The sequence below is a fragment of the Cherax quadricarinatus genome, chromosome 5 (genome assembly GCF_038502225.1).
Source record: "Cherax quadricarinatus isolate ZL_2023a chromosome 5, ASM3850222v1, whole genome shotgun sequence".
NCBI lineage: Eukaryota > Metazoa > Arthropoda > Malacostraca > Decapoda > Parastacidae > Cherax > Cherax quadricarinatus.
In genome coordinates, this window is record NC_091296.1 from 21496237 (window position 1) to 21515113 (window position 18877).

The window sequence follows — 18877 nt, forward strand, 5'->3', positions numbered from 1 at the left end:
GATAAATCACAAACATAGGTGGATGAACTTGGAAGGGTATGTAAATTTTTTTTTTTTTAACAAGTCGGCTGTCTCTCACCGAGGCAGGGTGACCCAAAAAGAAAGAAAATCACCAAAAAGAAAATACTTTCATCATCATTCAACACTTTCACCTCACTCACACATAATCACTGTTTTTGCAGAGGTGCCCAGAATACAACAGTTTAGAAGCATATACATGTATAAAGATACACAACATATCCCTCCAAACTGCCAATATCCTAAACCCCTCCTTTAAAGTGCAGGCATTGTACTTCCCATTTCCAGGACTCAAGTCTGGCTATATAAAAATAACCAATTTCCAGGAATCCCTTCACTAAATATTACCTTGCTCACACTCCAACAGCTCATCAGGACCCTAATACCATTCGTCTCCATTCACTCGTATCGAACACGTTCACGTACGCTTGCTGGAAGTCCAAGCCCCTCGCCCACAAAACCTCCCTTACCCCCTCCCTCCAACCTTTTCGAGAATGACCCCTACCCCTCCTTCCTTCCCCTACAGATTTATATGCTCTCCATGTCATTCTACTTTGATCCATTCTCTCTAAATGACCAAACCACCTCAACACCCCATCTTCAGCCCTCTGACTAATACTTCTAATACCTTCTCCTAATTTCCACACTCCGAATTTTCTGCATAATATTTACACCACACATTGCCCTTAGACAGGACATCTCCACTGCCTCCAAGCACCTCCTTGCTGCAGCATTTACAACCCAAGCTTCACACCCATATAACAGTGTTGGTACTACTATACTTTCATACATTCCCTTCTTTGCCTCCATAGATAACTATTTTGTCTCCACATATACCTCAACGCACCACTCGCCTTTTTTCCCCTCATCAATTCTATGATTAACCTCATCCTTCATAAATCCATCCACCGACACGTCAACTCCCAAATATCTGAAAACATTTCCTTCTTCCATACTACTCCTCCCCAATTTGATATCCAGTTTTTTTTTATCTAAATCATTTGATACCCTCATCACCTTACTCTTTCCTATGTTCACTTTCAACTTTCTACCTTTACACACACTCCCAAACTCGTCCACTAACCTTTGCAATTTTTCTTTAGAATCTCCCTTAAGCACAGTATCATCAGCAAAAAGTAACTGTGTCAATTCCCATTTTGTATTTGATTCCCCATAATTTAATCCTCCCTCTCTCCGGAACACCCTAGCATTTATGTATTTTTTTTTTTTTCAACAAGTCAGGCGTCTCCCACCGAGGCAGGGTGCAGGATGTAGAAAATTAAAAGTGAACAGAGGAAAGAGAAAGGTGATGAGGGGGTAACAAAAAGTCAGGTTTAAGGGAGTATGGAGGAAGTGGATGTATTCACATTATTGGGAATGAACATATCAGCAGATAGATTTATGAAAGAGGAGGTGAGCCATAGAACAGATGAAGGGAAAAAGGTATGTGAGGCATCTGTGGAAAGAAATTTATCTATAGGTATAGGTATAATGGTACCTATACCACTATGGGTGGTATGGTAGTATAGTGGTACCTATACCTGTATGGGTGTGATGCATGGGCTTTAAACACTGCAGTGAGATGTCAGTAGAGATGTCATATTTGAGAGCAATGTGTGGAGTGAATATTATGCAGAGGGTTCAGAATGTAGAAATTAAAAGGCATGGAGTGTCAAGTCACTAATGGTATATATAATTCAGAGAGCCGAGGAAGGGTTACTGTGATTATTTTAAAGGGAGAGGACGATAAAGAGGGTATATTATTCTAGTGTGAAAGGAGAGAGGGGTAAGGGTGTTCCCAGGAAGGGCTGGATGGGAGGAGGGGGGTAAAATTTTGAGAGCTAGGGCTTGAACATCCATCAAGCTGGTGTTAGCATAATCGACTGAAGTGAGCAGAGACAAGTGGTTTTATGTAAGGCTTGACAAGTTGTTGGAATATAAGCAAGATGACATTTATGAAAGGATTCAGGAAAACCAGTTAGCTGGACTTGACTCCTGGAGGTGGTAAGCACATGCCTGCACCCTGACAGAGGGGTGGGGATGTTTTAGTTCGGAGGGTCATCTGAACTATGATGTTAGCACACTTCTGGCAAGACAGCGATTGAATGAATAATAGTGAACGTTTTTTTTTTTTTTTTTTGTGGGAGAGAAGGGATCACCCTATTTCGGTGAGGGAGAGTCAGCACATTAAAAACATTCATTGAAAATAACACAAGAAGTCTCTGTTAGAGAGTTCAAAAATGCTTCTGCAGATTTTTCCACACTAACATGGTCTGTAGATACATAACCACTGCAATTTTGGAGGTTTCATTCTAATTAAATTATTTAGCTTATAAATTTAAAAGAAGAATACACAGTAAAAATAATTAACAAACCTCTTTACTCTTAGTGCTGCTAGTAATAGACTATATATAACTTTAAGTCCTTACCAAGAACATGAAAAAGCTGTTGTTGCTTCTCATCATATCTTTTACGAAACATAGTATGGTCCCTGTAAGTTCTATTTACATCCAAATCAATTTGTCGCACATCTGTAGACCACTTGCATCCGAGTCTCCTCATTTCCTGGGGAAAAATTTTGGCAATGATTATAAATTTACAAATTAACCCAAGTAGATAGGCTGCAAAACTTGGTTAACTTAAAACATTTCATTACACTGTGAGGTAGGATATGATTTTTATCATACAGTATATTAAAGAGAGAGTAAATGGTAGATAGGATACAAGGAGAATGGAATCAGCAAGTAAGAGAGGGGTAAGGTTTATAAACTAGAGGAGGAGGCAGTTAGGGTAAGATATAAACAACTACAGTGGACCCACGGTATTCGATATTAATCCGTTCCTGAGAGCTCATCGAATACCAAAAATATCGAAAAGCGAATCAATTTTCCCCATAAGAAATAATGGAAATCAAATTAATACGTGCAAGACACCCAAAAGCATGAAAAAAAAATTTTTTACCACATGAAATATTAATTTTAATACACACAAACTGAAGAAGACATGCACAGTTACATGACACTTACCTTTACTGAAGATCTGGTGATGATTGATGGGATGGGAGGAGGGGAGAGTGTGGATGGTGCTAGTGTTTAGAAGGGGAATCCCCTTCCATTAGGACTTGAGGTAGCAAGTCCTTTCCCGGGGTTACTTCCCTTCTTCTTTTAATGCCACTAGGACCAGCTTGAGAGTCACTGGACCTCGGTCGCACAACAAATCTGTCCACAGAGCTCTGTACCTCCCGTTCCTTTACGATTTGTCTAAAATGGGCCACAACATTGTCATTGTAATAGTCACCAGCACGGCTTGCAATAGCTGTGTTAGGGTGATTTTCATCCATAAAGGTTTGCAGTTCAACCCACTGTGCACACATTTCCTAAATTTTTGAAGTAGGCACAATGGATTCCACAATTGGCATAGGCTTCTCAGGGTTAGCCCCAAACCTTTCAAAATCTTTCTTAATTTCCATAGTACTAATTCTCACCCTTTTTACCACAGGATTGGTACTAGAAGCTTTCTTGGGGCCCATGGTGACTTATTTTGCAGAAACAAGCACCAAAAACAGTGATAATATAGAATGTACTGAATGTATCCTTAGATGCGCACACACTGGCTGGCTTGTAAACACTGGCACACATAGGGCAGTTCAGGCCACACGTGGACACGTCTCATACGAATTGTATCGAATACCGGGTTTTCAATCGGATACAGAGGCAAAATTTTTGCATTAAAATGCATCGAATACCGGATTTATCGAATACCGATGCCATCGAATACCGGGGGTCCACTGTATTGGAAGAAAGATGGTCTAGTGAGAGTATAGGCAATGAGCCTGAAGAGGTATAGGGTAGATTTAAGAATTTAGTGGTGGAGTGTTCATCAGAAGTTTGTGGTTACAGGAAAGTGGGTGCGGGAGGGAAGAAGAGCAAATGGTGGAATGATGAGGTAAAGAGAGTAGTAAGAGAGAAGTTAGCATATGAGAGGTTTTTACAAAGTAGAAGTGATACAAAGAGGGAGGAGTATATGGAGAGAAAGAGAGAGGTTAAGAGAGTGGTGAAGGAATGTTAATTTTAGGAGAGAATATGAGAGAGTGGAGGAGATCTTTCTTTCTTTCTTTCTTTCTTTCAACACACCGGGCGTATCCCACCGAGGCAGGGTGGCCCAAAAGGAAAAAATGAAAGTTTCTCCTTTTACATTTAGTAATATATACAGAAGGGGTTACTAGCCCCTTGCTCCTGGCATTTTAGTCGCCTCTTACAACACGTATGGCTTAAGGAGGAAGAATTCTGTTCCACTTCCCCATGGAGGTAAGAGGAAATAAACAAGAACAAGAACTAGAAAGAAAATAGAAGAAAACCCAAAGGGGCAAGTATATATATGTTTGTACATGTATGTGTAGTGTGACCTAAGTGTAAGTAGAAGTAGCAAGACGTACCTGAAATCTTGCATGTGTACAGGACAGAAAAAAAAAGACACCAGCAATCCTACCATCGTGTAAAACAATTACAGGCTTCAGTTTTACACTCACTTGGCAGGACGGTAGTACCTCCCTGGGCGGTTGCTGTCTGCCAACCAACTACCTAGAGTGGATGAGATATTATCAACAAATTTTGTTGAGAATAAGAAAAAGTTTTGGAGTGAGATGAATAAGTTGAGACCTAGGGAATGAATTGATATGACAGTTAAAAATAGGAGAGGAGAGTTATTAGATGGAGAGTTAGAGGTATCGGGAAGATGGGGGGAATATTTTGAGGAATTGGTGATCGTTGATGAAGATAGAGAAGCTGTGATTTCATGTATTGGGCAGGGAGTGAGGAAGAGACAGTTGTGAGTGTGGAGGAAGTGTGTGAGGCAGTGGGTAGAATGAAATAGGGGTAAAGCAGCAGGGATTCATCGGATAAAGACAGAAATGTTAAAAGCAGGTGGAGATATAGTTTTGGGGTGGTCAGTGCTTTTATTTAATAATTGTATGGAAGAGGGTAAGGTACCTAGGGATTGGCAGAGTGTGCATAGTACCTCTGTATAAAAGCAAAGGAGACAAAAGAGTGTAAAAATTATAGGGAAATAAGCCTGTTGAGTATACCTGGTGAAGTGTATGGTAGTTATTATTGAAAGAATTAATAGTAAGATGGAGAGCAGGATCGCAGATTAACAAGAAGGCTTTAGGAAGTGTAGGGGCTATGTAGACTAAGTGTTTACAGTGAAACATATAAGTTAACAGTATTTAGATAAGAGTAAAGAGATTTTCGTGGCATTTATGGATTTGGAAAAAGCATATGATAGGGTGGATAGGGATGCAATGAGGCAGATGTTGCATATGTATGGAATAGGAGGTAGGTTAATGAAAGCAGTGAAAAGTTTTTATGAGGATAATGAGGCTCAGGTTAGAGTATGTAGGAGAGAGGGAGATTATTTCCCAGTAAAAGTAGGCCTTTGACAGGGATGTGTGATGTCACCATGGTTGTTCAATATATTTACAGACAGGGTTGTAAGAGAAGTGAATGCTTGAGTGCTGGCAAGAGGCGTGAGATTAAATGACAAAGACTCTAACACAAAGTGGGAGTTGTCGCAGTTGCTTTTTGCTGATGACATTGCGCTTTTCAGTGATTCAAAGGAGAAGTTGCAGAAGTTGGTGGACGAGTCTGGTAGGGTACTTAACCCTCTCAGGGTTGGTGCTGTACCAGTATGGCTTGCACGCCAGGGTTGGTGCTGTACTAGCACGCGTAAGCTCTAGCACCTTCAAATGTAGCGAGAGAAAGCTGGCGGGGCTACATATGAAAGAATGGGTCTATGTGGTCAGTGTGCACAGTATAAAAAAAATCCTGCAGCACACAGTGCATAATGAGAAAAAAAAAAACTCCGACCGTGTTTTTGGTTTAAAACAGCGACTTTGCAGTGTATTTTCATATGCTATTTATGGTTGTATTCTAGTTTTCCTGGTCTCATTTTACAGAATGGAAGACATATTACGGAAATTGAGATGACTTTTATTGGTTTCACCATGAAAAGTAACTTGAAATTGAGCTCAAAGTAGCAGAAATGTATGATTTTTGTAAAAGGTCAAAAGTAAATAAATAATGCCATGCGTCCAATACATGTCAACTGGCGAGTCTAATATTCTTTCACAAGTGTGCTGATATTATTTAAACCATTTCTACACTAATACAGTAGTCTGCATAACTGTAAATCTTCTATTTTTTTGTGAGAATAAAAATTCAAAGTGGAAAGCAAAAGAAATGTAACAGAGGCCTGGGGATGTGACTATTGAACAGAGGAAATGTTATTTTAGTGCCAGGAATGTCTCTCTTGTTTATTCTGGACCCTATTTGGAAATTGGCATCTTTTGAAATTTGTGTGAAATTGGCAAAATTGCCAATTTCGGACCACTTTATTGGATAGTTGAAATCGGTAAATGGGTGGTTTCTTGTACTCATTTGATAGAAAAAATGGAGTTCTAGCGAAATAGTTATGATTTTTGTCGACTGGTACATTGGAATTGGCTGAAAATAGGGCCCAAAGTGGGTGAAATTGTTGATGCGTAAACATCGTCGCGACCGCTAACTTTGCGAGAGCATAATTCCTTAAGTTTTCCATCAAATTTCATACTGTTGGTGTCATTATGATCGGGAAAAGATTCTCTATCATTTCATAAATTTTTTTTTTTTTTTTTTTTCAAAAATTTTCTGACCCTGAGAACAAGTTTAGGAGAGGGCCTGCTGACCCTGAAAGGGTGAAAAGAAAAAAGATAACCTCTAAACAGTCCAAATGCATATATACGTTCTCTCCCCCAGTGCCCCAAATATTTTGAAAGTAAAAAAATCTTTTCTTTTATTGAAATAGATTAAAATAAAAAAATTAGGGTCAGTACTACTAAGATATGAAGCTGCAAAGTTGGCATTTAATGCTCACCTGACGGCAACATTGAGTCCTGCAGCTTGAGGAAGTGTTGCCGATATACCAATTTTTCTCATTTTTATATTTTATATAATTTTTATGTTCTGATAACTACAATTTATTGTATTTCTTGGCATTTCATAATCAATCTTTGTTCTTGGCATTTCATTACCAATCTTTGTTCTGACACTAATATTAGGTACTGAAATTGTACTCAAATTGTCACAAACACATTCACAGGTGGACATTTACACCTGCCTTGGTCATTTACTATTGTCCAGGAATACATATACAAAGTATTTATAGGTCCCAGCAATGTTTTGGATACACGGGAGTATAGAAGAAGGAAAAAGGAAGGAGGAGGAGGAGGAGGAGGAGGAGGAGGAGGAGGAGGAAGAAGGAATAAGGAAGAAGGAAGAAGCTCCCTTGAAGCAATGTGACAAGCATCGGGAGGGCAGTGATGAGATATGGGATGACATTTGATGGGCACCAGCGAGGGTGCAGTGATAAGGGATGACATTTGATGAGCTCGTATCTCCGTCTCTGACTATCTGTCTCTCTGTCTGTTTGTCTTTTTCCATCTCTCTGCTTGTTTGTCTCTCAGAGAGAGCCACTGTGAACCAACAGGTATTCATTAATGCATTATAACTACAAACACAGTATAGCACTTCGGATTTTTTAGGTTATCCTAGGTAATTTACACTATGTATAATTGTATTTGTGTGTACCTGTGAGGCATATAAAAAGAGAAAGAGAGACAGATAGACAGAGATAGAGAGACCCTAAACTTGGGGTTAACATTACTTTCTTCTTAAAAGGGAAGTGTTAATATGACATTACATCAGTGAATCCTTGGTGTTTGCCGCACTGTTTGCTTGAGCTGGCGCTCAATTTAACTGGCGCTCCCACAAGGTATTAAGAGGTCCCATATTTTTTTAATATGGTGCACACTGAGTGTTAAGACGCATTATATGCTGACCAGGTATCTCAGGCCAATCGTGCCAAATTTGGAGGCAGGAAAATTAAAACGTATATATACGTTTGGGGCGCTAGTGGTAAAAACGTATATATACACGTTTGGACTGTTTAGGGGTTAAAAGTGAACACAGGTGATGAGGATAACAAAAAATTTAGGTAATGAAAGACTAGATAATAGATTGGAGGCAGGGAGTAAGGAGGTAGTGAATGTATTCAGATACAGTGGTCCCTCGTTTATCGTCCTTAATGCATTCCTGGAAGTGGGACTATTATCGAAATAGACGATTTTCGAATCAATTTTCCCCATAAGAAATAATGTAAATACAATTAATCCGTTCCTGACACCCAGAAGTATTAAAACAAAAAAATTTTTACATGAAATATAGATGTAGTATATAAACAATACAATGGGACATGAATGAAACATTAACAGCATAACACTTACCTTTATTGGTGATTCTTCTTAGTGTATGGAAGACTGGAGGAGGAGAAAGACTGGATTAGTTACTGTTTGGAAGGGGAATCCCCTTCCATCAACACCTCAGGTACTACCAAGTCCTTTTCTGGGGTTACTTCTCTTCTCTGTTTCTTAATGCCACTAGGACCAGCTTGAGTCACAGAGTCCTGTCTTGCAAAAAAAACTGTCCAGAGAGCTCTGTTTCCGGCATTTCTTTAAAGCTTCCCTAAAATGGGCCAAGACTCTGTCACTGTACAAGTTGCCAATATGGCTTGCAACATCCTTCTCAGGGTGATGTTTCTCCATAAATCTTTCCATCCTACCCCACATTTCAAAAATCTCCTTAATTTCTGAAGGAGGCACCTTCTTCCATCTCTCTTCCTCCTCCTCTGCAGCAATATTCTGAGCTGTGATCTGTTGCTGTTCCTGCTGAAGCTCTTACAGCTCCTCAGTGGTTAGCTCTTCCCTGTGGTCCTCCACCAACTCTTCCACATCCTCCAAACTTACATCCAACCCCATGGAACTCCCCAATGCCACAATAGAGTTCACAACTGACATAGGCTCATCAGGGTAGCCACAAACCCTTCAAAATCCCTCTTGTGGACACAATCTGGCCACAATTTTCTCCAAGCAGAGTTCAAAGTCCTGGTAGTCACTCCCTCCCAAGCCTTACTTATAAGGCTTATGTAATGGAGGATACTGAAGTGTTCTCTCCAAAAATCTCTTAGGATCAAGTAAGTGTCTGAGGTCACATACTAATAACATAGAAACATGGAATATACTCTAGAATGAATAAAGTAAGTCATTATGTATGTCACGAGGTGTTGTGTTGTGTTTGTTGTTGGGTGTATAAGGGCCACTGAGAATAAGCCATCCATAATGGTGGTGAAACAGCAGCTGAGGCGGTGGTGTTTTCTATAGCCCTATATAACTCCAACAACATTGGAGGAGTTAGTAGAATTGCTGAATCACTGAAGAAGGCACCCTCTACCACCATCACAACCACTATCACCTTCTACCACTATTACAACTGCTACCACCATCACTACCACCTTCTACCACTATTACAACTGCTACCACAATTGCTACCACTTTCTACCACTATTACAACTGCTACCACCATCACTACCACCTTCTACCACTATTATAACTGCTACCACCATTGCTACCACCTTCTACTACTATTACAACTGCTACCACCATCACTACCACCTTCTACCACTATTACAACTGCTACCACCATTACTACCACCTTCTACCACCATCAACCACTATCACAACTGCTTCCACTCTAGCACCACCACCTTCGTATTTTTCTACAAAGTTTTTCTTAAATTGTGTGTGTTTCTCACATTCTTTACCAAAGGGCTGGCGCTAGGTTTCTTTGGAGCCATGGCGACTTATTTAGCAGTTGCAAGCACTAAAACGAATGGAATATTATGAAATGTATCGTATGAACTCGTGGGATCATCCTCATTCACTGATAAACAATGGCACACTGGCTGGGAATGGAGTGTGAGGCAACTCGAGGTTATGTGTACATGTCCCAAACAAACGACGATTAGCGAGTCAATGGACCATTTGCGAGCCAATGTTTGGACAAAATAACGCAACGATTTCCGAAAAGGACGACTATCGAGCTGGACTATTATCAAGGGACCACTGTATTTGGAAGTGGACTTGTCAGCAGGTGGGTCTATGAAAGATGAGGTGAATCAGAGAATTGATGAGGGAAAAAAAAGGCGAGTGGCACACTGAGGAGTCTGTGGAAACAAAGAACGTTATCCATTGGGGGAAAAGAAGGAAATGTATGAGAGTATAGCTGTACCAATGCTCTTATATGGGTGAAGCATGGGTGGTGAATGTTGCAACAAGGAGAAGGCTCGAGGCAGTGGAAATGTAGTGTCTGAGGGAAATGTGCAGTGTGAATATAATGCAGAGAATCCATAGTCTGGAAATTAGGAGGAGGTGCAGGGTTACTGAAAGTATTATCCAGAGGGCTGAGAAGGGGTTGTTGAGGTGGTTCAGACATTTAGAGAGGATGGAATGAAATAGAATGATTTGTAAAGTGTATAAATCTGTAGTGGAATTAAGGCAAAGTAGGAAAAGGTGGGAGGTTGGGGGTAAAGAAGGTTTTGTGTACGAGAGGCTTTAACTTCCAGCAGGCATGCGCGAGCGTGTTAGATAGGAGCGAGTGGGGACAAATGGTTATGACTTGATGTGTTGTTGGAGTGTGAACAAGGTAACATTTATGAAGGGATTCAGGGAAGCCAGCAAGCTAGACTTAAGTCCTGGAGGTGGAAAGTACAGTGTCTGCATTCTGAAGGAGGGGTGCTTACACTAGTTTTATAACTGTAGTGTAAGCACGCCTCTGGCAAGACAGTGACAGAGTGAATGATGACGAAAGTGTTTCTTCCTTTTTGGGCCACCCTGCTTTGGTGGCTAACGGCCAATATGTTAATAAAATAAAAAATATTAAACCTTAGAACATCACTATTTCCTCAACAATTCTTCAAGTTTAAACAAAATAACCTTGACGGTTGGAACACTTGGCAATGTGTTGAGGTCAGACTATGGAGGGTCATAAAAGCATGTGACCTCCATGGAAAAAGTCTGATATGGCACTATGTGGCCTGGGGGACACGTCAAGTTTCTGCTCTAAACTGAAGCCATCATGATGTAGGGAGCTGAACAGTAATGACTGGCCTAGAAAGAAGTAGGGTATAGAAAACATATTTACAGGCTGTCCATACTTTATACTCAACTAATAAGCTAAAACAGCCCCACACCCATGTTTCCATTAGTATCAAGTAGTGTTAGTCCTAGCTTAAATCTGCCTAAAATGCTGTGCATACTATATATATAGGCTCTTCATTAAAATGTATCACCGTTCCACTTTTTTTGAAAATATATTGAACTGTATTGTAATACATGCCAAACACTGGAAATAATTCTGAGACATTGCAAATTACACATTTCTTGACTTATGTCCAATTAAAAAATCAGCTAACCACTCATGCACCAAATAGTCACACCTAAAAAAAAATTAATATGGTCAAAAACTTAGGAAAAATTAAATTCAAAATTGAAACAATCCTTATACAATATAAAAGTGGGATAAGAAATCCACATTTCTTTACTAATTTTTTCAAAAAGATCATGAGCATACTAGTTATAGTATATCAAAAAGTAAATACAACTGGTGAAAAGCAAATAAGGAAAGATTCAATTCAAACTTCAATCATAATAACCCACGGCACAAGTTGGGATTGAACTCGCGGCTAGAGTCGTAAAACTTCAGTTTTACGACTCACTAGCCGCGAGTTCAATCCCTGCTCATACTGTGGTTTGTTTGCAATCATGTCATCGTGATTTCATGAGTCAGTTTAATCATAATCCTTCTTTCTTTTATCCTCCCTCCCTCCCTTCCCCTACCAACCATCTAGCTTGTTTTTACCTGGACTGAAGTGAACCCATTATGAACCTGTCAATATATATTTCCCTACAACTCTTTCCTCCCTCCCTCCCTCCCTCTCTATCTCTACCCCTAGTCTCAACTTCATGATGGAGCAACCCAACTTCATCTGGCTGTGTCCATTTTCTTTTGACAAGCCCCAAGACATTTAAATTGAAACCAAAAATAAGATTTATTTCAAAATATGCACATTGGCTTTCCCCATATGAAGATTACTGTTTTCTCATGAATTTCCAAAAAAACCAATTGAGTGATATTTCAAGAGATACCATTAAAAAATCAAGTGGTATTAGACTTAGGTGATTGAATAAAAGAAAATTTATACCACACAGAGAATTATTAGTAGATATAGTGCCACATATAAGAAAATTTGCATCAAGGGAAACCTATATCTACCCTTGAATTTTTTCACCATATGCAATATTTTGTTTATTATTCATATATGTATACATGTGCTGAGCTCACATTTATTTAGCAAAGAAGGGTTAAGAACTGGTCATAAAAAACACAAGATTTTTTAGATGGTGTTCTCGTGTAGCATATAAGTGGGTGAGGCAGGTACTCCACTTAAACTACCACCCTCCCTCCTCCCAACCCAGGCACAGTGTGGGTTATGCTCATGTTTACTATTGCTGACATCTCCAGAAAGCATAAAAGTAGTATGCAAAGTATGAATTAGATAGCTGTTTCAATACACCCCAAACAAAATTAAATATTGGGGGGTAAATTGAGAGAGTTTTTGGCTATGCCTTACTCCTTTAGTAGTGCAAATATTTACCTGACTGAATTTCTTAAAACTATAACCTTATAAGAAACTACACACAAAATATGAGCCATTTAACTTCAAAAGTAAATGCTTTAGATTAAAATGAGTAAAAAAAGTAGCACTAACAGGCAAAACATTTTACAAATCCACAGTTGCATAACTTTTATTTTTTCAGGTATTAATCTTCCTTCTATTAAAATACTTATGATATAAATTTTAAGAGTAAATGAGTGAGCTTTGAGGTCAAATTAAAAAAAAAAAAAAAGATTCAATAAAACAACGGAAAAGCCAGTGTCTCAAATCATCCATCTCAAGTGTCTCGATTCACCGCCACCCAACCTTTATATAAATGATCTTTGAAACAAGTTAGAGGAAGAAAGGTTGACAGTAATCTTTACCTCGTATTTTCCTCTTTGTTCTTCTTTTATTTGTTCCAAAAGGAGTAATTTTGCCCAAACAACTCCCCGAAATCTATCCGGAATCCCTTTGTATATTCTTTTGATGAATTTGTCCTTGTCCCAATACTTATCCCAGCTTTTAATCATCTTTAGCCACTTGGGGATCCGAGAGAGCTCTATTTCCAGCCTCTTTTCCTCTTCCTTTGAACGAGACTGGGGTAATCTTGTGTCACTGCCAGGAATGATACAAAAGATTAGCCAAAAAATTTTTAGTAATGACATACCATTCATAACTGACAAAAACACAAGATAAAATATAATATGAATGACATTATCATGACTTAATATGAAAATGAAGACTGCCGTACACTACAGATCTATATATTTCTTAAAAATGAATTGCCATTTCAGTACACTTATGACAGAACAACAATGCAGTACTGATAACAAAAAAATGGCACTTTAATGCAAGATATTTTTCTGTATTTGAAGCCTTGGAGTAATCACTTGGAATGTGATGTACCTTAATCAAATTCAAAGAGATATACATACTTAATTCACATATAAGGAACCTAATTCAACATTTGCACAACATGGGAGGTAATCAAGTTTGATCCAAGAGAAAAATAGCTCTAATTCTTTGGATCAAGAGCCCTCCACCAGCAACAAGGCACCTACCCTGAATATTAATGATGGGAGGAAGTATAAAATAAACCCAGTGAGGAGCAGGGGTGTAATGGGGACAATAAGAGAACACTGTATAAACATTCGTGGTCCCAGACTATTCAACATCTTACCAGAAGATATCAGAAACACGGCAGGAACAAGTGTAGAAGCCTTCAAGAGAAAACTGGACAAGTATCTTCACCAGGTGCCAGATCAACCAGGCTGTGATGGATATATGGGGCAGCAGGCTTCCAGCAGCAACAGCCTGGTTGACCAGGCAAGCACCAGACGAGCCTGGCCCATGGCCGGGCTCCAAGACTAGTGAAAGTCTCAAAACTCTTCAAAAGGTATATCAAAGGTAAAGGTATGCAGCTCTTGAATACACTTGTTGAAGAAATCACTTCTTGTACCAAAGTGAAGCAGGAGACACACCAAGACCCAGGAATGTGCAGAAAGGCAAAAAATAAAAAAAAAGATGCAGGAAAAATATATAAAGGTACAAAAGAGGGGCAAGAAAGATAGTGAATATTTATGGCCACTGTTGCCTAGTAGGGACTGTACAGCTCTGGGGAGATGGAGGCAATCAGTTTCAATTCAAGGAGTGAACAGGCCAGTTCTTTGAAACAAAAGCCCTTCACCAACATCAAGGGGTGCAGACTATTCCACCTATGGTATTGTTGGCTAGTTGAGAATTGTTCCAACCAAGGTATTGTTTGTTAGCTGTGAAATGTTCCAGCCATGCTAATGTGCGTTACTTGAGAATTATTCCAGTAACAATATTCATTATACACTTGCCTCATGTCCTTCATCCATTCATTTTTGTTGGCAAGACAAAAGGTATGAAATATAGTAATATTATAAGTATCGAGACAAATGTTTAAAAGATTATTGTACAGAGAAAATCTAGTAACAATAAATGCAATGGAACTAGAATATACTCAGGTAAAAGGACACAAGTACAACTAATGTGACATTTTATTGTGGCAATGTTTCATCACTCAAAATGTCACATTAGTTGCACTTAGTTCTTTTACCTAACATATTGTCGGTAATCCTACCAACCTTATTTATTTATTTATTTATTTATTTAGTAATTTTAGCATACATACAGAGGTACAAAAAAAATACAGGTAAGAGCAGCATGCCAAAGCCACTTATATGCATAGCATTACGGGCTGGCTTAAAATTAACTTAAGATTAACTAAGCAATGATGAAATCAGTGATAAAACATTATTGTAAACAGATAACTATAAAGCACAAATGAGTATTACAAAGACAGGTCATATGGTTGCATGCATTGCTGTACATTCAGTCGAATGGAGTATTCTGTTAGGTAGTGTATTTAAAAAAATAACAAAGTTAGATTGGGTCCTAGGTTTAACATTTGTGTGATATAATTGTGAGTAACATATAGGATATACAATTTATAAGGTTCAGTTATTCAGTATTTATTTGGTTTTGAGTGAGTAAGTGATCTTTGAGAAGAGACTTGAATTTATAAACAGGTAGTGTTTCTTTTATATTTACAGGTAATGAATTCCAGATTTTAGGGCCTTTTATGTGCATTGAGTTTTTGCATAGCGTGAGATGGACACGAGGAACATCAAAGAGTGATCTGTGCCTTGTGTTGTGGTCATGTGTTCTGTTGAGGTTGGCAAGATGTTTGAGGGGAGGGTTAATATCAGAGTTAAGTGTTCTATGTATGTAATAGGTGCAGTAATAAGTATGGATGTTTTGTATGGTGAGTAGGTTGAGTGTTTTGAATATTGGTGGAGTGTGCTGCCTGTAGTGAGAATTTGTTATCATTCTAACTGCAGCCTTTTGTTGGGTAATTAGTGGTCTGAGATGGTTAATTGTTGTTGAGCCCCATGCACAAATTCCATAGGTGAGATAGGGGTAAATAAGAGAGTGATAAAGGGCCAGGAGGGCTGACTGTAGAACATAGTACCGTATCTTCGATAGTATGCCTACAGTCTTGGAAATTTTCTTAGAAATTTGTTGTATATGTGTATGAAATTTGAGTCTATTATCAAGGTGGATTCTTAAGAATTTTCCCTCTGTTAGCTTTGTGATAGGTGATCTGTTTATCGTTATGTTAAGAGGTACATCTGTAGCTCTGTTACTAAACTGAATGAAGTAGGTTTTGTCAATGTTTAGCGTAAGTTTGTTAGTCCTCATCCAGGTAGATATTTTCTGTAATTCGGTGTTTACAGTATTGGCTAGCGTGACTGGGCTCGGGTGAGAGAAGACATATGTAATGTCATCTGCAAAAAGTGTGGGTTTGAGTAATTGCGAAGCATTTGGTAGGTCATTTATGTATAGGAGAAAGAGAAGAGGGCCAAGGACACTTCCCTGTGGGACACCAACTGTAATTGGTTGAGCGGAAGAGCTTGCCCCATTTGTGTACACATATTGGCTTCTGTTGCTGAGGTATGACTTGAGGTAGTTGAGAGAGTGCCCTCTAATACCATAGTGTGACAATTTTACGTGGAGCAAGTCATGGTCAACTGTATCAAAAGCTTTACGTAAGTCAATGAAGATCCCCAGTGGGACTTCTTTTTTCTCTATTGCAGTGTATATATGTTCTAGCATGTGTATAATAGCACCATTAGTATTTTTATTAGGCCTGAATCCAAATTGGCAGGGGTTGAGAATGTTTTGGGAGATGAGGTAGGAGTAGATTCATTTATGAATTAATTTTTCGAAGATTTTTGAGAGAGGGTGTAAATTGGATATTGGCCTATAGTTATTCAACTCTGTTTGGTCTCCTCCTTTATGGATCAGGGTGACCCTTGCTATTTTGAGAGCTGTAGGGAAGGTGGAGGATTCAATGGATTTGTTAAGGAGTGTTGCAATGATTGGTGATAGTACTTGTGACACTTTTTTGTATATAAAGGATGGTAAGGTATTTAAATCTCCTGCCTTGTTTTTTAGTGCGTTGATAATAAGGGAGACTTCGTATGGGTTAGTCGGAGCTAGGAACAGTGTGTTCGGGTAGTTGCCAGTGAGGTAGTCATTTGGTGGGGTATCTGAGCTTGGAATTTTATTGGCAAGGTTTTGTCCTATAGTGGAGAAGAAATCATTGAGTCTGTTTGCTGTTTCTGTTGGTGGGAGTTGGGGTTCATCTGATTTTGCTAATTTTATTTCGCTATTTCGTGATATCTTTTTTGTTCCCAGAATTTCTGATAGGGTCTTCCAGGTCTTTTTTATATCACCTCGTAAGTTGGATAATCTGTTCTCATAATACAGCTTTTTTGCCCTTCTTATCAGGCTGGTTAGGATTGACGAGTAACGTTTTGTTCGGTCTCTGGTTATGTGACCCATTCTGTACTGTTTTTCATATCGGTGTTTTGAATTTATGGATTTGAGAATGCTGGGTGTTAGCCAGGGACTGTTCAGTCTCTTAGCTGTCATCTGTTTATTTTTTTAGGGCAGTGCTTGTTATAGAGGTATTGGGTCTTTTTTAGAAAATTATTAAAACATTCGTCAATATCTGTATAGATTTCTAGCTCAGTGTGCCAGTCAATGTTTGTTACTGCTGTTGTGAAGTTATTAATGGCTGCCTCATTGTGAAGTCTGAAGGTGACTTTAGTAGTGTCTTGGGGTATTTTACCAAGAGTTGTTATGAGGAAAGTAGGGTAGTGGTCTGTGGTATTATCTGTAATTATGTCTGATTTTAAAGGGGATATGGTGTTGGTCCAGATGTGATCAAGTAGGGAAACACTAGTCTCCGTAATATATTCAGCAGGGAATTCTATTTATTTTAATCAGGAGGAACGCTAAAACCATAGGAATGGGACGCACTCAGGTTTGATTTAAGAAACCAAACCCAAGAATAAGTAAAGGTCCTTGGATCAAAAGCTCCTCATTGACATCAAGGTATTATGGGGACTCAACAGGGAAGAAAATATATTAAAATGCATTGCCAACGGATTAAGTGTACTTTAGGGGAAGAGCTCAACCTATTTACGTCATTCAGTGAAAGAAGTGTTGGGAGCTTGATCCTTTGTCCACTAATAGTGAGACAGACACACTACCTAGTTCTACTCTTCTAGTTGTATGTTATGTACCTAGGCTTGCTAGTTTGAAGCAACTAGATTTTAAATGACAATTTACAGTATAATGGCCAAAAACAACCCATTAACAAAATAATTTAATAAACGAAATATACAGGTTAAATTTAAGACCTAAACATATCACACCATTTATAACACTTCTCATTCATGCAAAACTCACTGTATAAATCCATATCTGTCTGTGGAATGATAAACCTCGAACTCTGGATCTTCCCAAGGGTCTATGACCGCTCCTTCTTCGCGGCCAAGGTTGTATCGCCCAACTATTGTTGCACGTTCCTCTCGTGCCCGGATGAGCAGCTCCTCCTCGCTCAATCCTACAAGAAAGATATTTTTTACAAAAACAAAAAAATTATTGCAACATAATTATTGTTTATGAATTAAAAAATACATCAGCTGTTTCCAACAAAGGGTGACCCAAGGAAGGAAAATTCGTTCATTACTCAATCTCTTGCTGTCTTACCAGATGAGAATGAATGTCATAATTCCAACAAGCCACTGAAATGTAACATCTCCCCCAATGCAGGCAGTGTACTTCCTACCTCTAGAACTGAATCCTCCAGATCAGGGGTCCCCAACCTGTGGCCCTCCAAGGAAATGGATGTGGCCTTCACATGAGATTATGAATTCACTTTTATGTAGGTTCTACACTGCACAGTATCAACAAAACCATGTGGCCCTCATCATACATCTAACCATCCAATGTAGCCCACTTGTGTAGGAAGAGTGAAGACCACTGCTCTAGATATGATGAGAAATATTTCAATTGATCTTCATGAGTAATTAATAATTCATATGTATTTAAAACAAATGAGATGAATAATAATATGTACTGTAAAGCCTTACAAGAAACTTTTGATAAACTGAGAAAATACACTTATAAATTATGAAAGCACTCAATGAAGGCAAGCTCAACTTTAATGATAACTGAATATAATTTCAAACACTGATAAATACTGAAATGAAGTCAGGATTTGATACAAAGAATATTAAAGGAGTTAGAGAAATGACAGTAACTGTGATAAGAGAGGCACAAAGAATGTTAAGAAGGGAAAGGAATGTGTGGATGAAGTGTGTTTACATCGAAGCACGTGAGTGAGCAATACCGAGATAAGAGTAATGAGTTGTTTGGTGCATTCATGAATCTG

General features: G+C 38.7%; 1 protein-coding gene across 3 annotated transcripts in view; it reads right to left on the reverse strand.

Annotated features, from left to right (window-relative positions):
- LOC128684799 (USP6 N-terminal-like protein) overlaps positions 1-18877 on the reverse strand; it is a 118906-nt gene that overhangs the window by 76944 nt on the left and 23085 nt on the right. For 2 of the 3 annotated variants that reach the window (XM_070101069.1, XM_070101066.1), the window contains 3 exons: positions 17890-18046; positions 12987-13218; positions 2448-2583 (listed from right to left, as the gene is read on the reverse strand). In XM_070101069.1, the coding sequence (XP_069957170.1) occupies positions 2448-2583; positions 12987-13218; positions 17890-18046 (525 nt within the window). Of the gene's footprint in view, positions 1-2447; positions 2584-12986; positions 13219-17889; positions 18047-18271; positions 18471-18877 lie in introns of all 3 variants that reach the window. The other variant, XM_070101076.1, reaches the window with a different exon arrangement.